This window comes from Eublepharis macularius, chromosome 9 (assembly GCF_028583425.1).
Source record: "Eublepharis macularius isolate TG4126 chromosome 9, MPM_Emac_v1.0, whole genome shotgun sequence".
NCBI lineage: Eukaryota > Metazoa > Chordata > Lepidosauria > Squamata > Eublepharidae > Eublepharis > Eublepharis macularius.
Window position 1 is genome coordinate 31,444,841 of NC_072798.1, and position 23,338 is coordinate 31,468,178.

General features: G+C 41.9%; 1 protein-coding gene across 1 annotated transcript in view; it reads right to left on the reverse strand.

Moving 5' to 3' along the window:
• Positions 1–16,350, reverse strand: part of NUAK1 (NUAK family kinase 1) — a 67,832-nt gene extending 51,482 nt beyond the window's left edge. The window contains exon 1 of the mRNA XM_054988639.1: positions 15,890–16,350. Coding sequence (XP_054844614.1) covers positions 15,890–16,237 — 348 coding nt within the window. The 5' untranslated portion in view covers positions 16,238–16,350. The remainder of the gene's footprint in view (positions 1–15,889) is intronic.
• Positions 16,351–23,338: the final 6,988 nt, after the last annotated feature.

Here is a 23,338-nt window from a genome sequence, read left to right on the forward strand (position 1 = left end):
AAGCAGGGGAAAGTGAGCATATGGTGGCTGCCAGGAGAAGAGAAAGAGGAAATAGTGTGGAGAAGGTGATATAGGGGAAATGAGATGCCCCTCACAAATGCTTGCAGGTTCCCCACTGTGCAGCTGGTCCCGGCCCAGCAACTGGGCTATAGCTTTTCCTGGACAAAGGTTACCCACCTTTACGCATCGTCTAGAAAACATATGCATTACTGCCAATGCTTTCTGTTTACCAAAAGTACAGTATAAGAACCACCTTATAAGTGTAAGACAGGGAGATGCAGAGACAACACTCACCTGCCTACTGCTGAATATATCATCATGGCTAAGATCAACTGAACCCAGAGGATTCAATATTCAAATGCTTAAGGTCTCTTTGCCAGTTCTTTCCAAAGTTAGGCAGAACAACTCAGGCTTCCCACTTTACCCTGCCAATGACCTTAACACAGACTTGGATGTACCACCTTCTCCTGACTGAAGAACAACTCCTTGCTCTGGCTACTCCAGCCAGAATTTCATTTCAGCAAATACCACAAATCATGTCATACTGTGTAGAACTATTTAAAAGTAGAATTGTGCAATTTGAACTGTTCTCTGCATGGGAATGAGCCATAGACTGCCTAAACCACTCTCTTTAAAATCTTTGTTTTTATTTAAATTATCCTGAAAGATGTGGTTATGCTCTTTCTTTGGATTAATCCCCTCCTTCTTCCCTCCCCCACCCATTCCCGTGCACATTTTAATCAGAAATTTGGGTTAAATGACAAAAACGATACAATGCTCAAATCAGCATTCTAGCAAAAGACTTTCCCTCCATATAAATTACCAGTTCAGTTTCATAGCAACGGTAAGTCCCTAACACTATCATCCTAAACACAATTACACCCATTTAAGACCACTGACTTCTATAGTCTAATTCTGCTCAGGATGTTTCTTTAAGTCAGTTAAAATGACAACAATTCCATTACATTTAATGGAGCTACAGCATAGTATAACTTCTGTAAACCATAGTAAAGCATCTATTTTCATGTATTACCATCTACATTCCTCTAACTAGAATTCACAGGACCGATAACTTTGAATACAAGACTCACTTGTAAAAACACTTTATATATCTTTTGACTGTGATAGATTAATCTTAGCACTCCTTTATTTTTTAACTACAGACTGCTCTCTAAAGCATGTTCTTTAACGTGCATACTAGTTTAAGAGCACGCCAGTGTTTGAATTAGCTTATATAACAGGATATAAAATGTCATAGCAAGTTTTATTGGAATGATAATGAGAAGAATTTTTGAGCACAATGAAACAAAGATGCCGACTCCTGTGCCAAACATTCATTTGATGGCAATACTTCAAATGAATTATCCCTTATAACAACTGAACTGTCATATCCTACAACCACATCCCAAGCAGCCACCCAGCTGGGCTCAATAAAGCTATTTTCCAATGTACTGTATACACAGACAAACACCCATACTTCCCAGATGTTCTCTGTGTAAAACATTTGGTTTCAAATGCATAGCAAGTCTTTCCAAAAAGCCATTACATTTGTTTAATGGACTCATACACTTCAGCTAAAATATCCTGGAGGCTGGAGCAGACATCTGACTGTGTTTCTACTCTATGAACCCCATCTGCAAAAAGAGAGCAAATGAGAATGCTTTGCATGATTTATGCTGCCTTTATGATCAGCCAGTTCATAAAGCACCAGCTTTGCTCGACAGACAATAACACAGACTGCTTTCAAGTGTGTCATTAAGCCTTTTTTCTGTTTTAAAAATACTTTCCATTGAAACAAAGGGCCCGATTCTGAAGCAATGGGCTCAGTACAACTAAAAACAGAATTTGACTCAAAAGGCACTAGCAAGAAGATAATTTCCTGTCTTCTTCTCCCAAGGATGCTCAAGACAGATAAAACCATAACGTCTATGGTGGCAAAAAAAAAAAGCTAGAATGAGTTACGTTAATCTTATTTCTCCTCCCCAAAACTCTATAAAATAAATTACAGCTGGGGAAATGAAACGTAAGATTTACCTGTCCTAACGAACTTATAAATATATTTTAACTCAAATCTCCCAGATTCGTATCATTTACAACATGGTCCCAGCTATGGATCCTTAAATCTGCAGATCAGGGCGATGTAAGTAGAGAAGATATTTTTCTACAAATTTGGGGAACCAACCTCCCAGGTGTACAGAAAAACACTTAAAAAGTTTTTTAAATGAAGGGGAGGAATCCTTCTCCCCAAAACAGAGGAACATTGTCAGTACTTGTAAAGACAGTGTAAACCTATGGTGAGCAAGGGGAGAGCTACTGCAGAGCACACTGCCATCTCTCCTCTGCAAGTAGGTGGGGAGAAAGGAGTAGATGCTGCCACTGCCCCCCTTCCAACACCAGTCTTGCCACTGCCACCTCTCCTCTACTGAAGGCAGACGAGAATCAGGAACGGCTACTGCTTGTTGCTGAGGCTACCGACACCAGCTCCACCACCATCACCTCTCCTCTCTAGATGGGCAGGAAGGGGAGGAGCAGCAGGAGCCATTGCTACTCACCCCGCCTCCAGACACACACAAATGAGCCAGACAGGTAGGCAGAGGGCGGAGCAGCTGAGCTGCTGCAAGCAGGCATGCTGGCCAGCAAGTGGCTGCCCCAGCAGGCAAGTGGGGAGGGGGATGGAATTCTCCATTCACTGCAAGTCTCATGGGCCCCCTGCTTGTTCACTCTATGAATTGCTATATTTCTCTGTATATAGAAGACTGGTTCCCCCTCGCAACTTTCATTTTTCTTAAGATGATTTGAAAGTATACACTGTTTGTTAATACTGAGAGAAATAAAAATTTCTGAGATTATATTCAAAATAGGGCTACAAATAAGGTCAACGTGTTATGACTTGTCTGATAATGTACTAAATACTATGCAGAAGAAGAACTGGATGAAAATGAAAATGACATGTAACAATTAAAGGATAAAACAACCGTCACTGAAATGGTAAGCTGCTCATTTTTCTAGCCAACGTGCTACTCTTCAGGAATGTGTGGGCATGCTCATCTGAAATGCTGAAATCACAGGACTATGAGCTTTCTTTTAAACAAAACATAGTTCACCTAAGCAGGTTTCATTTCTAGGCCCCATGAAAGAACACAAGAAGAATAAAATTAGTATTAATTTAGCATCTGGATTCTAAACAATTCCTAAATCCTATGTTTGCTCAGGTATACATAAATGTAGCTTCCACATATGCAAGCTGTACCCTCCTCATTGCTGTCCGGCAATGCCATCCTCTTTTCTGCCCCCTCACCAGCCCTGCAGCAGCAGCAGGCACCGTCCCCAGGCCCTGCAGCGCCTCTTCTGTCAGCACTACAGTTGCAGGCACCTCCAAAGAGCCCCAGGTCACCTTCCCCATCCAGACATCAGCTGCCGACACCCATGCACAACCCTGGGCAACAGCCCTCAGCCACCCATCTGACTCATCTTTCTCCTGCAGTCGCCCAGGCAGCTCAACCTCAGCCAGGCCCACAGGAGGTTGTTGGCAGCCTCAGCAGGGCAAGCACAGGCCCCAGGCTGCCAAGGGAGCTACTGGAGAAGCTTTAGAAGCAGCAGGGGCGGGCTGTGCAGAGAGCTGAGCAAATGCCCACCCTGGGCTGAGATGGAGTGGGAGGGGCTGGAGACTGCAGAGATTGAGAAGGACCACAGAGGGAGGCTGGGTAAGGATTGGGAGGAAAACCCAAGGAGATGGGGAAGGGAGAATCCTTTAAAAGCAGTTTCCTGTGAAGGCCAAGGAGGAATCAAAGGGAGAGGCAGCTGCAGTGAGCTGTCACTTCCTGGGCAGGAGAAGGACAAGGTGATGCAACCCTGCTCATCTGAGAACACCTTTCTTGGGAAGCTGGCAGGATAGTAAATGGATGGATTGGGGGCACTGGTGAGGTAGGAGCCTCACACTAGTGAATGGGGCTGTTCTCAAGGCAGAGAAATGTCATGTTTTATAGCTCCCAGCTCAATCAAATGAGGTTACCTGAAATCTTGGCCAGATCAAAATCCCACTGAGCAGTTCACAAACCAGAGGGTTCAGTGAAATGGTTAGCCACAGAAAGAAAGCTAGCAGCAAAGGCTAAGATACACTAAACAAAAACAAGGAAAAGGAATGCATATCAGCCTCACAGGGAACCAAAAACAAGGTCTACAGTAGTCAGGTGGCTGATCCAAAAGAACAAGCAGCAGCTAGAGATCAAAGAACAATGAAGAACTAATGAAGAACTAATTACAAGCTGAGAAGGAAGACTAGAAAGCACTATATCCAACAGTAGGCACAAGAACGTCAATCAACAGAGCGTTGGGCTGGACTGATCCAGCAATGCTGGCAGGGTAAACAACAACCTCTGATAGCAACAATCTACAGGGATCAGTGGTTTAATCAGATAAGGAGCTGGTAGTCTCTTGCACCAAGATGTTAGTTGAACACACAGATAGGAATATCCATGGCTGACTCAGCTACATAATATTCCTGTATCATAAAGACTCTGCTTAGGATCCAGAAATAAAGTATATTTACTCTATTATAATATAAAGAGTCAATGACCAATTCACTATTGGCAATTTTGGGAAAAGTTAATCTTGAATGCATGAAGTTCTAAACATGAAAGCAAAATGGTAGGCTAGCCTTGTGAAAGAAGTTAGGTCATGGTAGATCTGGTTTCTGCTTCTAGAGTTACTCTAGCTATCTCATTTAATTCCTCAATATTTTATTTCCTTGTCAGCAATACTTCAAGTTATAAAGCAGCATTAATTTATGTCTCTGAGGTCCTATTTATTATTATTATTATTATTATTATTATTATTATTATTATTATTATTATTATTAGGAATACTGTGCATGATGCTTTGGAGAGTTTTGTCAGCAACAAAACACAGTTCTTGCCCCCAAGGAACTTATCATTTAAATGTTGACAGTGAAGAAGGTGATAAAAGAAGGTGAAGAAAGGACCAAGAGAGATGAGGCAGCAAGGAATGAATGCAAGACAATATAATTTTACATGAACTTACACTATATGTTGAATTAAAACATTTTTGAAGAATTAAAGGGCAGTTATATGATATAAGGTTATTTAAGAAAAAGAACTGGAATAACATCATGGCACTCAGGTGTAAACCCTCCTCTGAAATTCTTTGCTTCACAGATATATTGATCATGCCATACACTTTATGTGAGCAAACTTAAAAGTAATTCTGAAAATCATATTAAAGAACACTAGTTCAGTTCTAATTGCCATACAAACGGCATAGGAATTGAAGCAGAATTATCATATTCTAATGATGTACAATTACCAAAATGCACATATAATTTGTACATACATTGTAAATACCCCACTATGGCAGGAACTAATGGAATTCACTCTTATCATAACACTGCATAGAAATTCCTATCCTCAATATGTGAAATTTAAGTTGAAAAGTCGAGAGAGAGAGAGAGAGAGAGAGAGAGAGAGAGAGAGAGAGAGAGAGAGAGAGATGGGGTACCTGCTGAAAGCACCCAAATCTTTTTGTGCTGGCTTCTAACTCTCCCACTGGCCTCACTACAAGAACTACTTCCCTTGAGAGGGTATGTGACCCTGTAGATCTTTAGGAAAACAGCTGCCCAAGGAGTACCCTATGCCTGTTGTAAAAACTGAATTTTTTCTGCTTTGCTATGTAAGGTCACAAGATCATGAGATGAAAAACAATTTATACAGACGTTTTAACACATTTTTAAATCTCTTTCTCTGCACCCATATAGATTAAAAATACTTTAAAAAAATAAATGCTAGAACTCTGACAACAGCATGTGAAATGCACAAAAAATTCCAGAGCATGAGGAGACACATATACTTTGTAAGTATGTTGCCTATCCCTGCTCAAATACCTTATTTTCCCTGGGCATCAGTGAAAAGCCAAACCCAAAGCTGTGCTATATAACTTTTCCCTACTAGAACCACCAAATAATTTTACCATGTTGCAGTAAACTGTACCCCCTTGTGAGTATCTTAAATACGTCTGTGTTAAGGTAGTAATACAGTGTTTTAAATGACATTTTTATTGGCTGTAATATTTCACCCAGATATGCAAGAACTGAATGTCCCAGGAGGCAGAAGACAGCTATCACACAGGGTTTATTCTTCAGTATTCTCCCACTTTCGCCAAATTTCCACTCAGAACAGCAAACCACAAGACAGAATTGCTAAGCCAATACAGATACATTTTCAGTTCAAAAGACAGTAAAAGTGGAATCAATTCTAACACTAAATTATTTGCTAATTTAGGCATTCTATTCTTTTGCAAAATATGATTAAAACCCATTGTGAAATTAAAAGGAGCCATGTGGGGAGGCGGGGTATCTCACTAATAATGAGTTCTTAAAAGAATTATCTTCACAATGAATGTAACTCCCCCCCCTCCAGTATTTTTACCTCAATTATAACTTACTGGCAAGGTGCTGCCCAACGGGGAACAAGGTTCTTGACACCAGTACCACTGCTAAGGTAGCAGCCTCCCCAGGATTCAATGCACCAACAACTGCATACTATACTAGATGGAGGAGAACCCAGAGTTAGCATCGCAGTATACAGTAACTAAATTTACTCACTGAGTAAACAAATATTTCCTTTGGTCTGTCCTGAATCTATGCCCATCAATCTGAGTGCTTCCAAATGCCAATATTTTGAGAGATACAGAAAAATATATCTCTATCCATTTTTTCTACCCACATAATTTATAAAACTCTATGTACGTAATACTCCAAACGAGGCCACATCATAGATCTACACAGGGAATTACAATATTGGCCTTTCTATTTTCAACTCTTTTCCTGATAATCCCAAGCATGGAGTTTGCCTTTCTCACCACAGCCACACACAATTTTTTCTTTTCAATTTGGTACCTTTCGTGCAAAAGGCAGTAAACTTGTATTCAAAAGGGAGTACATTTGAAATAAAAAAACTGTCTTTGTTCTTCCATTGCTTGGCCAGGCACTCATACTGATTTTTCCCCTCACCTCAAGACATACAAACACCACTAGCTCAACTCTCTAGCACATCACAAGTGGGCTCATACTTATATAGTAGAAAGGAAAATAAAGAAAACTCACACCTTTCCTTTCCCAAGCTGCTATTGGAAAGTGAGACTTCCAAATTTCATCATGTTACAAAGAAAGCATGGAAAGAAGGAAGGAAAGTCACTGGTTCCTTCTTCTTCCATTGATGTACAACTAATGAAAAGGCCTTTAGAAGGTTCTTTTTACACCAACATTGTGTGTCATCCTAATATTCCTCATTTTGAAAAATGTATAAATTTTCCCATTTATCTAGCATCTGTACACCAGAACTAGACGAAACACTTTCCCTCTGTGCAGCATCACACCTGAGTTACTATCTACTAACTTCACATTAAGTTGTCAGCGATGGAAGTCCAATACTGGCCTGCCACTGCAGCTTCTGTAGTGCAAGCCATTAAGGAGCTTTCTGCATGTACCACAGCCTGACTGAATGCATAGGTAAACCCAAGCACCTAACTCTGCACACAAACATCACTCAAGTACAGGCTGTCCAGCTAACCACAGAGGGGCTGGTCCCCAGCGGCTGCTGTATGAGTACAATAAAGGCCTCCAAAGCCATGCTTGGATCCTACACTTTGCTTTCACAACACAGAATACCTCCAGTTTGTTCAGTACCACATTCTGAGGAAGACAATATTCCTTATTTTTTAAAAAAATCTGGTACAACACATCCCCAAATCAGACAAATGTATGCATACACTTCTTTTTAAGATGGGCCTAATGTCATATATTATTGGCACAACAATAGTTCCTAAAAGATCCCAAATGGATATTATTACCTTTAGGGGAGTGAAGAAGTCTCATTTACCAAACCTGTTGTCAGCGGCTGCTATTCACAGATCCTATCCTCCATCACTAAATAAAAAAATAAAAGTCCTTGTCCATATCCCCAGTTCTCAAGTGGGATTCAGAGGCACCCCATCCAACTTGATCAGCGTTCAGATCATGGAAGGCATTGTGCCAAAGCAACTCTGCACAATTTTAATCTGAAATCTGAAAAGCCCTACATTTGGGACAATTCAAATATGAGCCACATACAGTTGCCAAGTTATAGACATTAAGACTCCAAAAGCAGAAAGCAAAGCTTGCCATCAATGCTCATTTTCCAAATCTTAACACTATACCATCTGATTCTAGTCAGTGCTAAATTTCCAGCTATTAAAACTTCCTCTCCAAAGACAAGTTCCTGCTTCATAATCATGAGTATGAGTAGCCTAAACTGGAAGAGTGATCCCTGGTTCTAATGGATGAAATGGTAAAAGAATAAGCTGAAAATCTGGTCTTTCTAATAATATTATTTTATCTGATGTATCAGTTATGTGGCCATACTTGCATTCACAGCCACAAATCTATGGAATAAACTGCTTGTATTTTGAAAGCTATCTTCTGTTGGCAGTATACCCTGATCCCACAACATTCCAATCCTATCAAACACTTTTCCCATAGCTACTATTTATTCAAGCAAAAGAAAAAGTAACAATCACAAACATATTTTATTTGTATCCTCCACTTGTATAGAAACAAGATCTGAATAATCAAACTTGTTCCAGATTTAGGGCCTGCATTCAAGCCAACCAGTGAACATTTTAAAACCTACTATCATTCCAGACTTCACAGCAAGTAGCAAGTGTTCATCCTTTGGACATATATGAGATATCATATATTATTAATAATATGCATTAATTTATTTAATTAACTTGTTTAAGGATTACTTCCCTTGTATACATGCTGGATACTTTAAAAATATATTCTTGATTGCAATTTGAACATCAAATAACTTCAGAGTTAACTGGCTACATAGAGGCATTTCCCCCCATTTTAGACTGCAGCTAAAGGTTATTGGAGGGTCTCTATATGTATTAAACATCTGGAATTTCTGGCATGAGTCCAAGATATTTGATCAGCACGGGCAACCACTATAGTTCTTTGGAATATCTCACCCAGCCCCCTAGTGTTCAGTGTCTGGGATCTTCGAATTTATAAAAGTACAGTGTTGTCTGTGCAGGCATGGTGATAAATATGTGCTGTTTAAAACCAGATACTTCACAAGTCATAACTTACAGATGCTCAAAGTCTTTCATGTGGGCAAGACAAATGAGAATCCTATGCCTGACTGCACAGACTTAGTTCAGGAAACAATAGCAGAACACAAATGAAAACTTGGATACACTTGTGGCTTAAATGAATTGGTCATGTTATACAGATACACTTATCTCACTTTTGAAGTTCTTTCCACAAATATTGAGCAATAGGCCAAACATTCATTTTAATTGTCACACCAAATGGACACACAAAGTAAACATCTGTTAAAAAGAATGTTTAAGAGTGGCATTTGGTATATATAATGTATCATTATAAAGAATCTGTGACTGGAATCCTGTGAAGAATAAACAATCTTTAATATGAATTACATGTTCCAAATACCATTATCCAGCATGTATGATACCCAAACATATCTTATATATACTTTCAGTTACCATTTCCTCCATATGTCATACATAATATCCTAATCATGAATTTAATGATATAAAAAACCCACATATGGCTCAATACAAAAGTACTTTAACGTTATATATCCCTTCTGTTACGATTTTTCTCAAATGATGTTTTGAAGTTATTAGTAAAAACACATTACAAGGCAATAATATTTTGGTTGAGAGTAACTTGGCAAACAATGGTCTAGATCTGTGAATTTTTCAGGTTGCTACATTTCGGCCAAAATTCCTAACACTATAAGCCACAAACTGAAGTCCAAAAAGCCAGATGCCAGACTCAGTCCTGTACCTTCTACACACAAATTCAGAACACTCAATCCCCGCCCCTATGCAAACACACCATACTCAGCAAATGTTCAGTGCAAAGATCCATAGCAAACTGGGCAACTTTGTTGGCTCATGAGCAAAAGAAACTACATTGACTACCTGTGAAGATGTTCGTGTTCTGCCAAAAAAAGAGGTGAGGGAGATGATGGCTGTACTCAGCCAGACACACTGAATGGAAATCAAGTCTCAGTGCCACTGCCAGCACCACAGGTCAGGCTGGTGGCTGTGCCCATATGGCCGTGCACATATGACAATCATAAGTGAAGCCCATTGTCTTCTCCCATGCCACTAACCCCAATGGCACTGCCAGCACCTCAAGGGCTCACCTTAGTAGCCTGGGTAAGCGGCCAGCCCTATGTGTCAAGTAAAATGTTCAGCATACCACTGCTCAACACATATACTGAGAATTGCTTAGCCTTAGCTGTAGTTCACACCCTCCACCCACATACAGACCTAAAAATCACTCTGACCTGTAATTATGCCTCCCAGACCCTTCGGTTTCAGCTCTGTTGAAACCTGTTATTGCTGCCCTTCACTCTAAAGCTGCCTTTTATTTTTTTATGCTGGTGCACCTTCTTCCCTACCTCTACCAACCCACCACTTGCAGCACATACAGTGCAATTCTAAACAAAGTTATACCCTTCTAAGTCCAACAAAGTCAACAGGCATACAAGGCTTTAACTCTAGTCTCCTAGTGCATGTCCCTTCAACAGCTTCTTCCTTCAGGCCCAGCGACCCTAGCTCAATCTCCCTGTCTTCCCAAACCATCCAGAGGGACCCTTTGCATTAGGACTGAGACCATATTATTGCAAAATATTCTCACTTCTTTATGTCCATCATCTGTCTGAGTAGTGATGTAACCTGTGTTTCAGACACTTGACTGGAAGAAGCTATTCATAGCCGTGACTTGGTTCTCATCCTCATATTTACAAGGCAGTAAAAAACATTTCCACATTTCATTTTACAACTTTATCATCTGCATATTTATGGACAAATTAATCCATTCAGTATTCAGATACATTCTACATTTACTACATTCTTATTCTAAAGTAAAACTAGCACTGCAAACTTAGAAATGTATTCGCTAGTATGGAATGTATTCCACAGTATATAACATTGTTTATGAGGTCTGTAGAATCAAAAATAAAGCGCTGTCTGGAGATGACTTTCAAAGTGGCTCTTTTTCACACTGACAGTCTAAGGGTTCAGTCCGAATGGAAAATCAAGTTATAACTAACTAAATCAATCCCAATTTAAAACCAATATAAAATTTTCTAAAGATTTGTTGGCTTGTTCAATTTCCAACTGTCACGTTCTGCTTCATATGACTAAAGTTGTAGAGTTTGTGTTTCCTATACAACTGGAAATTTGTTTTAGAAAAAGTTACTTCTTTTGGGCCTTTTTCTATCTAAATGGTTTTTTCAATCATATTTATTGAAACATTTACATGCTGTTTTTCCTTGGGGCTTAAGGCAGCTTACAAATCACAATTTAAAACACATACAACAAAAACTCTTCCCAAAAGATACCTGCAGTTTATACTCCATTAAAAGCCCTGGCAAATACAATGGCCTTGCAGGGTCCACAAACCTCCTCGTGGAGTTTGTTCCTCAAAGTGGGAGCTACAGGGGAACCAGCATGGGCTCTAGTTGATGCCTGGCAGGCTACCTTCAGTAGAGGATCAGCCAAAAGACAGAAGCTTGAGGACCATAGACGGCACACAGGGACATATAGGAGATGAAAATCCTATGCTGTAAAGGGCTTTAAAGGTCAGCTAGTTTAGCTGTTTTACAGTAGGCAAGACACATGCCCATCAGCTAGCCCCTGACAATAATTGGGCTGTGACAATCTGCAGTTGTCTTTGGGGGCAGCCCAACACAGAGTAATCAATCCATGAGTTACAAAGCATGGATCATCATAATCAGTCTAAGAAAGGAGCAAACTGGTAAATCAAATGTAGCAGACAGAAGACACCACTGGCCACGATTACAACATTTGAATTAGGAACAAATGTATTCCTTTGTGACCTTGAAGCTATCCAGCTGGGCCCACATATAGCTCCAAAATGAAGAAGATATAAATACTGTACAGAGACACTGGCTCTCAGAACAGATAAAGGCAAAAGCCTTCTCTGTTAGGAGAAGCAAGACAAGCTCCCGTGTCCCAACCAAAAAAAGAAAGAAAAAGAGGATTAATTCACTTGACACACTTGGAATAGATGAGTGATAGAACTTGGCAACATACATAAATGCTAGTATAATTAATATTGCTTCACCAAAGAACAAGAAAGAAAAACAAAGGCCATGTAAAAGACATTTCCAATAGAAGTACTACACATTTTTTTTCAAAATTGATATTGGATCTGCTTTATTCATTGTGACACCACACAGATACAGCCACACCCTTTCTTGCTTGTGTTATAACACACACAACTCATCCTATTCCCACAGACAATCTTATGACACTGTAACATACTGTGGTTTCCAAGAATGCATACACCCAGAGCTTCCTTTCTTTATACATCTCATATGCTTCACATGAAAATACCTAGCTACTGCTGATCAAAAGCATAATAGCTATGGATACTGAGAGAAACAGAGTTTAAAGGCAGACTACAGAATATATGTGGGGGTTTTCTGGTTTTATCTAAGATCATGGGTAAAACTTCCACAGAATGTTCAATGTGTATGCTACTTGTCAGATTTCTTGAGTTCACTCTTTATCCTTAAACTTGTAAACACTTGTTTTTCAGATGTCATCCTCTAACTGTCCTAATGAACAAGTGAATGGAAAGCTGGCTGTCCAAATATACAGTGAGTGTGCTGCTGTATTTAAAACAGTATACAACTCAGTCTACGGTTGCTATATCATTAAGTAAACAAGTTTAAATTATAAGTTGTTGCCAACAACAAATTAAGTATAGTATATTCATAATCCACCTCACAGTTTCCCCATATACCACATAAACTATGGTTGAAAATGTCAGATTTCTAGAAACCAGTATTAAGCTTTTACAGAGTAGAGATAAATGTATGAAATTCCTAGATACCAATTTTTAAGACCTTATGTGACTCTGTCTAGTAACCAGCCCAGATGTAAATATAAGTAGAAAAGGAAAGCAAAGAAGCACAGTGCACATAATTTATGACTCTATGCTCAAAATCTTCTTTCCCCATAAGACAGTGCAAATTTTCCAGCTGGCTTCAATTAAAAAGATTGAAGCTATTAATATCAACGTTACCCAGAGAGAAATGGACCACATTTCTCCCTCATTTATATTGCTTTTATATTACCATGGTTCCATTGACTCTAGTGGAAATCCTTCTAATTTACATCCATTTTAGATCACTATTAACCTCTCTGTCTTGTAGATTACCACTTTCACAGTATATTTGATTATAGCCACATAAACCAGAAAAAAATCAGAGGTTCACATTTAACACAACTGTTTCTGATTAATCAGACAATGCTCAGCAGTCTGCTGCCGCATAACTAACTGGCAACTAGTCAACATGAATGTTAAAGGCAATATAGGTTAGGGCAGATAACTTTGAGAGGGCTGGTTACTAGACATGTTTCCAAGGTTTACAGTTTGCATGCTGTTGCCATATGGTTGCAAATATTTACATGCTGCTGTGTAGGAAAAGGTTACCTAACCCAGCAATATGACAGCAACCAAATGACATAGGTGAGAGTGAAAGCTTGGGATTTCTAATACTTAGCGAGTCTTTCTTTGAAATTTGCTATGAAGTCATGATAGGAATGATGCCTGTCACATTGCTCTGAAAACCCCCTCTGCTGGCCACAATACAATCTATTCAAACACTTTAATGATGCCATAAATGCTGATGACTAAGGAAAACAGAAACTGTGCAAAGAAAGGATAGGGGGAAAGCTAAATGATCCCTGTGCCTCTGCTGGTCCAGCCCCTTTTCACAATTTTCTTCTCTTGTGTATGAAGTAGACAATTGAAAAATTAAAGTTCTACATTTTAAGGGCTAAGAAATAAATAGAAAACTGTCCAAGAAGTACATCTGGAATGGAGTCATAGCAACCAGTTCTAATCCAGTGCAGCAGACCATATATAGATATTATGTGTTTTCAGAAGGGTGATTTCAGATAAAAGCATGTTCCATATTTAATATCAGTAAAGGCCACCCTGAGCCATGGAATATATGAAAACTGAGCATTTTAATTCTAGAAAATCAACAGACAGATAGCAAGCACCACTGCTACTGTATTTATGGATTTTTCACTCTACTGCCTTCTGTTTTGCCTCTATAGCTGCAAAGATAAAGCTACAAAAGTTATATCTCAGGCCTTTATTTCAAATCAAGTCTAACAGAGGATTAAGAGTCTCTTTTTAAAAAAAAAAAAGAGATGTAGTGCAATTGAAAGGGAAAACAACAATACAATCTGGAAATGATACACACGGAATTGTAAAATGTTAATCTATAATGTAACCTAGAACTTTTACTAGTTGAAATGCATGTAACATGACACAGTAGACTGTGCTCTTTAAAAAATCATGCTCTTAGTGAGCATGTGCATTCATACACAAGGAATTGTAAATGTTAATCTATAATGTAACCTAGAACTTTTGCTAGTTGAAATGCATGTAACATGACACAGTAGCCAATGTTCTTTAAAAAATCATGCTCTTAGTGAGCATGTGCATTCATCTCTGTTTTCTATATAGCTGTCATCTTAATGAAATACTATAACCTTAATACTTGTCAGCACACAAAGGACCTTTAAGTACACTTTCCATACTGCTTTGTGACTTTTTTTATGGTGACAAATCACATTGCTGGAAAGCTACAGCTCATAAACATGCTTAAGTGGAATAAGGCTGCAAAATATATAAGCACGTTATACAGAGGCAGGGCACTTTTGTTTGTTTTACTTCAATATCTCCCTCAGGATATTTGTTGAGCAATACAATACAATAACTGAACCCCCCCCCCAAATGGCTGAACCAAATCTACTGTTAATCAAGCTACTGTTAATCAAATCTACTGTGAATCAAGCTGTTAATAAAGCAACAAAAATTACACTTACAGCCTGACAGAAAAGCATCTGTAGACTCAAATGCCAAGTCCACATACGCTGGCACACAACCCTGCTAATGGATATTCAGTGTAGTGGAGAAAGTAATAATACCTGTCGTTGATTATATACGCTCATCCTACAAATACCTGGGCTCGCCTGTGCTGCATGAGAGTTCTGAGACAAAAGAGCTACAAAGTCAGATAGGAGTTAGAGCACATTGGAACGTCAGGTCTGGTCTATTTAGGTTGTGAGCCAGAAAACACAGCCAAGTGGACTCTAAAGCTCACTGAGGCAGAGTAGATGCATCAGCGTGTTTGTTTATAGCCATCAGCAAAGTGCCTATCATAAAAATCAGCAACAAACTGTTCTGCTTTAAAAGAGCCTTTAACCTGAAGGGCATTTCTGTTTAACTCTCTAGAGAATATGGTATCTTCCAGTGAACTTTGTATATCCACACATTAAACAAACAGCAAATGGTCTGATAGGTGGTGGTGGTGGGGAGCTGCCAATTTTAAAAACCATACCAAAATTCCCCTAACAGCACAGCACTTAAGACTTACAGAAGGACTGCAAACAAACCTCTGGGGTCAGATACTTTGAGAAAATTCAGATACAGTTCAGAGCTTTCCAAATGAACCCTAGAGACAGAGATAATGGGGGGGGGGGTGATAAAAAGCATCAAAATGCAATGGACAATCTGACAGCTAGAGCCAGATTAGAAAGCCAAGCCAACCTGATATTCTTTTGGCCTTGAGAGAATCCAGAGGGGAGGGGGTCAGATTCAAGCTATGAGGTTTGGACATGCCATGACCGAACCCACTACAGCAGGATACCGGTAACAATTACAAGAGTCCCTAGCGACCTCCCTGGTGTGGAGCATCCCCAGGAGCACCAGGGTCAGCTCAGCACCTCCCGGTCCGTCCTTCCTTACCACTCTGCCTGAAAACCTCTCGATGGCCCTCTTGACTTTGCCATAGGTCCCCTTGCCCAGAGTCTCTTGCAACTCGTAGCGATGCTTCAGGTTGTGCTTGTGGTGGTGCCTCTTGACGCCCTGCTGTTTCTTCTTCAGCTCCTGGGCTGCTGCTGCGGTGATGGCAGAGGCGGCTGTCCCTCCCGCGGCTTCCCCCGCAGGCTCTTCCATGGCTGCGGATGCACCTTCCTCGCCTGTTGCTTCACCAAGCTCGGGGCCGTCGCTGCCGCCGCCACCCGCAGCAGTCGCCGCCCGGCAGCATTGCTGAGGGGCTTCCGCGCTGCTGCCATCCAGCTCGGTCCCATCCATCTCCGGCTCGCACACTGTGTGCGCCGGGGAGGCACTTCTGGCAGGGCGGGAGGAGCCTCCGGGGCCCTCCCTTCAGGCGTGCACGGCCAGCCCCGGCCCCATTTTCAGGGCAGGAGGGAGGGAACTGCGGCGCCCCCCGCACACACTTTCTCCTCCCTTTACCCCCTGCTGCGGCTGCTGAGGCACATTTGGCGATGATTGGAGGCGGGAATTTGGAGCAGGGGGGAGGCGGGCGACGCGCCAGAGGACCAAAAATGGGGAGAAGCCAGGTGAGGGAGGGGGAACCCGAGCCCTGCAGAGGCGCCTCAAGTCGGGGCTGGAAAATAGCGGCGGCGTCCCCCCCCACCTCGAACAAGGAGGCTGTGCGAGCGTGTATGGCGGCGCTGTTCTTCACCTCAGCCGCCCATTATGTGTCCTTCCTCTCAGGGCTATATTTGGTGGCGGCTGGTGGTGGTGTCAACGCGAGGTAGAGGCGACTCTCCATATTTCTGTCAGCCAGGCCGCGTTGTACTTGGCGACGAGGGAAACCCTCGCTAGCAGGCCCCGCCTCAGCCCGCCCTTCTCGGTGCGGGGTGGGGGCATCTCTGTGTCTGGACCGGGAAAAGGCCCGGCTTGGCTCAGCTTGACTCGGTTTGGAGGGGGTGAGTCGCTGTGTGAAGCTAGCGGATCTACTGCCATGAGCCGCCCCTTTCGCCCTCGCTTCAGAATTGGGCGGGCTTTCTCTGGGCAGCCACCGCCTCTAGAAGGCAGAGACAAAGGAGGGGGGCGTCAGGGTTAGGGTTGCCAAATGGCCTTTATTCCGAAGGTATTCGTCTTTATTCCACGGCGCTGCGGCTCCACAGACAATTAGTGGCCCTCAGAGCAGCCAGGCCTCCCTTCACAAAAGCGGTGAACAATAAGAGGGATTGTGTGCCTAAAGCCGTGTGTTCCCAATTGAAAGTACCGAACTTTTTTCTTTGTGCGCTAGGGATGGGTCCAAAAGACAAGTGCTTTTGGTTTGGAATCTGGGTCAAAGTCCAGAGGACTCGTCGGGTTAGATTGCATCACCAAAAATAAACGGGAGTCTTGTGGCATTTTTTTTTAATTATCAGTTTAGCATAAGCTTTCTTGGACTAAAGGCGTCTTCAGTCACATGAAAAGGACTCAAGTCTGGAAAAGGTTGTCCCGGTATTGCTTTTTTTTTAAAAAAAAATCCTTAAGGTGTCACACACTCTTGTTTATTTTGGGTAAAAGTTGTATCTAGGAGATAGTTTTATGTGAGTGCTGGGTTGGTCTGCAGGAGAACATCAGAATTTGAGTCCAAGAGCACCTTAGAGACCAACAAGATTTTCTGGGTGTAAACTTTCCAGAGTCACAGCTCCCTTCTTCAGGAAGCTCTGACCCTCAAAATCTCATACTTGAAAAATCTTGTTGGCCTCTAAGGTGCCACTGGACTCAAATCGTGCTGTATCTAGGAGAATCATTCTACACAGAGCCTGCTGAATTTTTATAGGCAGCTGCCCCAAAACCAACATCAGCTACCATAGCTCACATCTTTGTCAATGGCTGCGCTGTAACAATCACAGACTGAGCCCTTCTAAAGGGTATTTGGCTGCATCCACCCATCATTCATACTGCACTATCATTTTGCTATAGCAACAGGATTGTCTCACCTACACAGGAAATTTCAGTGAATAATTGTTATAGTGCAATTACAGAGCAGTACTCAAACCCATGCAGACACAGCCTTACTCTATGTAAGATTACAGAATGTCTGTGGAAGGGAAAAAAACTGGAAAGTCACAAAGTAGGGAAGTGGTGGCCACCTTTTTTCAGCAAATGAGCCCCCAAGACCAACTCCAGTGTATAAGACTATACCACTGGCACAGCAAGCTACAGTGCATGTATAACCTAACTGGTGCCTCAGGTTGATTATGCCTCTAGCTAGGGGCTAGCCCATAGTACAGGAGAGCAGGCAGTAACATGATGTGGGAGAGGCAGGCAGAAACCGCAGGCGTACATGTACAGAAGAATGAGGTGGCAGAATTAGGTAAAATCAACTTGATTACTTAAGTTTACAGGTAGAGAATTACAGTTCTGAGCAAAAAAAAAAACACCACTGCAAGGAGATAGCTGTCCTTCCCTCCAGCATTTGTACAACTTCCGCCTGCCTCTCCCACATCAAGTTACTGCCTGCTCTCCTGTACTATGGGCTAACCCCTAGCTAGAGGCATAACCAACCTGAGACGTCAGATGGGTTAGGCTGTGTGCATTGTAGCTTCCTGTGCCAGTAATATAGTTTTATACACTGGAGTTGGACTTGGGGGCTCATTTGCTGGAAAAAAGTCTTCAAGGCGGTTTTTGGGTTTTTTTATAATAAACCTTCAGAGGTAACTTGTGTTTTGATTTGGCCTTTGCAACTGAAATGATATGATCCCGCCCCCACCAGCTGGATCTACCGCCAGTCCATCCCTCCGCCATTGTGTGGAGTCTGCCCTGATATCCCCAGTCCTCAGAATGAGGAGAAGAGGGGGATGCACCACCTGGTTCAAGTCTCTACCCCCAGACTGCTGCTATGGCTGCCCTGGAATAGGTTCCAAATGGAATGAGGTCCAATGCTTTCTCCCTGGCCTGTTGTGGGTTGTGCCTTTTATGGGTTGGATTTGGCAACCACCTTTTTCTCAACCTACCAACTTCCTGCCCTCCCAATGGCCTATCAGAAAAGGGACAATTGACCTTTTTCTCCATCCATGATAGGCCCTCTCTTTGATCTCCTATTGGCCTCCAGTTGGCTAGCTGAGGAAACTGATGGATTGGGCCTCCCCAATAGCTGACCAGAGCCTGCCTCCCACAGGCTAGCCTGTTCCCTGAAACTGCTGTCACCACCAATTCTGCCTTCTTCCTGCTGGCCATCTTATTGTCTTGGTGCTGTGGTACTGGTGTGGCTATTGTCCGTCTGCTGAGGTCTCTTCCATACCTTGGCCTGCTGTGGTGAATACAGGACTGGAACTCCCCTGGCCTCTGCTGGCCACTCTTCCACCAAGTGGGGCGCCAGGTGTTGGGGATGAGGGTGAAGCGGCACGGATAGGCCTGTCTCCAGACAAGCAATTTATGAAGGAGGCTTGAAGGTTTTTTGTTCCTGACTGGGGTGGGGGGTGCTTAGCTCCTATGAACAGCTTTTTCAGCATTTTGATTCAGACATTAAGCCATTGGATAACTCAGACAGGTTTCAAAATATTCCAAAGACATCCCATAATCACTGTTGGGTGACTATATTGCCATTTTAAAATACGTTCTGGTAGAGGCACAGATCATTTCTTAAGGGGAAATAAAAAATGGATAACATACTGTATTAAATCCAAATTACTCAGTGAAGGAAAGAGAGACACCATCTGTTTCTTTCTTGTGTACATTTTGTTGTATTATCATTTTTGACTTGCTACAATATATACTGGTACTGTAGTATTTTCTACAATTTCTAAATCTACTTTTTAAAGTGGATTTAGGATGAAGCATTGCAATGTTGTTAAGGTCACTTTTCTGGGTGGGGCATAAGAGCCTGGATATTTGATCTACTCTATGCAATTCTCCTTGAGTCTCAGTGAGAATGGCAGACAATAGAATAAATATAAGTATATCCTTGAGTATAGATAATACATCTGTGCAGTGCTTTTTTTCTAAAAAAAATGTTTAGGGGTACTGTCAGTTGGAGTTGGTTTAGCGGGAATTCCAACATTTTAAAATTTTTACTTTCTCCCGTTAGAGTCACAAAATCTAACTTCGTGGCAGACAGTTCATGGCAGTCCATCCCTGCAGATATGCGTTGGGCTGCCCCAGGAAGGAGTGGGGGATGGGGGGGAGCTGCTGTCAGCTACAGGCGAGCAAAGAGACAGGGAAGGACTGGTTGTTCGACACAGACTTTATTGAACTGCCAACAGTGAGGAGAATGTCTGGATGCGTGTTGCCTGCTTCCCTCGGCTTGGATGGAAGTTGTACCTGTTTGCACAGCAGTTGGGACCACAAGAACTACTCCTCATGCTGCCTTTTCAGGAGCAGGATTGAGTTGCAGGCTGCCCCGGGAACAGCTCCGTGGGCAGAGCTCAGATGGCAGCTGGAAAGGATCACTGGGGACTAGAACAGCCATGCTCCTTGTCCTCCCTGATTAATCATGACCTGCCTGAAAGGGAAACAAACACTTGTAGGGCGAGGTGCCAGGACTTGCACAAACCATGGCCAGGTCTGCCATGTCCTGGGAACGTTTCTATGGCTGAGAGGAGCAGCAGCAGCTCCATCGTTACAGGTGCTGCCAGTAACCAGATGATGGATGTCCCTCTGGTGGGAAAGTGTTCCTCTTCTTCATCTGGCTGTTCTGCTCCCGTGGCTGTTTGGAGTTCTGATCCTGTAGGAAGACAGTCAAGGAGTCATTCGCCTTCCATCACAGGAGAGTTGCGAGACCAAATACCCAGTGACCCTGATCAGTGACTGCACTCTGTCCTCTGCCCAAGGGGGGAGCCTAGGTGAAGGGATCCAAGTGGAGCCCTGGCATGGGCTGGCATGCCTCCCCCAGGCTGCTGTGTTGTGTGTGGTTCCCTGGGCAACTACCTCTGGCAGGCATGGGCTGCACTGGCTCGTGGACTGGGATCGCCCCCCACCCCACCCCAGGCACAATGCTGGAGGCATTTCCATGCCCAAAATTGCTTAGGAAGCTGACTAACTCTATCCCTGCCCCCCAGCTGCCTCCTGGCCCACTACCACAGGGACTTCTTCCCAGATTATGCCTATGCCCAGCTGCCATGGCTGGTGGAGGCTCCAGATAGAGTGGCATCAAGCCGCTGTGCCATTGTAGGGGGAGTTACGCCAGCATAACTCCCAGTCAGTTTCCAGGGCTCTTTCTGCCCCCCCCCCTCAGGATTGTGCAATCAGTCTCAGCATAAGGAGCTAAATCAAAGAACTGTTAGGAAAATTGATCAGATTTTGTCATATGTCACATTTAGTATTTGGTGCAAGCATTCAGAGCAAATGTGCATTACAAACAACATAGCCCCACTTCTGGAATTGAAAATGTACTTTATGTGGCAAATTTAAAATGGTTTAACAGTCATCTGTTTCCACATGGATCTTCGGAAACTGTAGCTCTGTGATTAGAGCAGAGTTTTTTAATAATCATGTTTGTTTCAACAATTTGTATGTTTTACATTTGTTAGTTGCCTTGGTGGCCCTATGAGGGCAGAAAGGTGGAGTAAAAATGTTAATAAATGAATTATCAGGATCCTCATAGAACTTCAATTACTAGGATTATTTAGCAAAGACCATGATAGTCAAACTGATATAAATTCAATATACATTTGTAGTATAGGTACAGATTTAATATAGAAAGGCAGTCATTTAGAAGGAACCCTACAGTTCTTGCTATGTGGTAAAGGCCGTTTTACCCAGCATGGTGGATGAGATAGCAGTTTTCAAGTGCAACATAAGAAAATTTTGGCACTGTGATGTCTCCCATCATGACAGAAAGCAGTGCATTAGGGATTCTTAGATAACATGTTACACCAGTTATACTGAGATGGAGTGCCCTGCCAAGAAATACGCCTGAGTTAGAACTGAATAGCTCAAGTTTTTTTTTCCTAGGAAGTCAACAGGTAACTCAGCTCAGTTCTAACATCGAAGAATATGTAACAGCTACCACTGAAATTGTTATGTGTGGTGTAAAACACCAATCATTTTAACACATACCTTTTGTATGTTGTGTTGTGTTGGGGGGGGGTGTCTTCCAAAGGCTGTAGTATGTCATCAGCAGTCTCCTAATCAATAAGGTGGGGAAAGAATAGGTAAAAGCACATCTCTGCAAAAGCTAAGAGCCAAAAGCTATTTTCCCCTCACCTCATTGGAGTAGAAGATGCCTCAGAAAAACGCAAGAAGCATCATCACCTTTGGAGTTGCAGGGATCTCCTGTTCAGATACAGGAGAGAGGCATTGGTTGACAGCCAGAATTAGCAGTTGGGCGACTCTATAACTCATTCATTGAAAAGTCAAATGAAGCGTGACATGTAGTTGATATGAGCAATATTGTGATACATATCTAGATTTCAAGGAGTATTTGCTTTAGTTCCTAAAATACGAAGATTCATTAAACATCAAACCTGAGCCTAGCTGGAGTTCCCAACTGGCGTACTTCATTATTGATCAGCACTTTAAATTGGGGGTTCTCACACTGGCAAATCTAACCACTACATCAAACTGGCTATTTCACACACAAAAATTACAAGACAAATTACTTCATTGAACCCCTTTGGGGAAGTTCAAATTCCTGGAATAGGTGACTAAGCATGCCTTGGACATTGGGGGGGGGGCGGGGCGCTGCATGTATATGTAACTCTAGAAGCTTTAGCAACAAGTGGAAACAATTTTGCTACTTCAAGTAAAAGGACACAGACAGAGATAAACAGATTTTTCTCAAGCAAGGGCTAGTAATTTCAGAGATTTTTCTCAACCAAGGGCTAATGCTAATTTTCATGTTTATTTAAGTGGCTTATACATAGACAGTGCCTGAACTATTTTAATGATTGTTTTTAAATTAATTATAAAAACTATAAAATTAGAAGTAACTTATTGTACTGCATGTATGCTGTGAGCTGCCCTGAGCCCATTCATGGGAGATCGGGGTGTAAATAAAATTAAATAAATAAATAAATAAAATGTGTCTCATATAGCTCGAATAAATGATAGCCCAAAGCACTGGTTAATTGATGGAGCAACAAGGCACATGACATCAGATATTAATCTGATGAACTAGACACTAGTACATCTGGAAAAGTTGTAATGGCTGATGGTACTTGTGTGACTATTGAAGGCAAAGGCTCAATTACACTTCATTGTGATACTGGTGATTCTAAAACTACAGTAGAAGTTTTATACATCCCTGACTTAAAGGTAAACTTGCTAAGTGTACCTGTACTATCAGAAAAGGGATTTACTATACACTTTGAGAATAACAAATGTACAGTTTCTGCAAAGGAGAGATATATTCCACAGGTAGTCTTAGAAAGGGAATCTTTGAACTGGACTGCCAAGGAGAAAAGGCCTACATGGCAACAACAGCTGATACTAAACGAGAATCCCTGG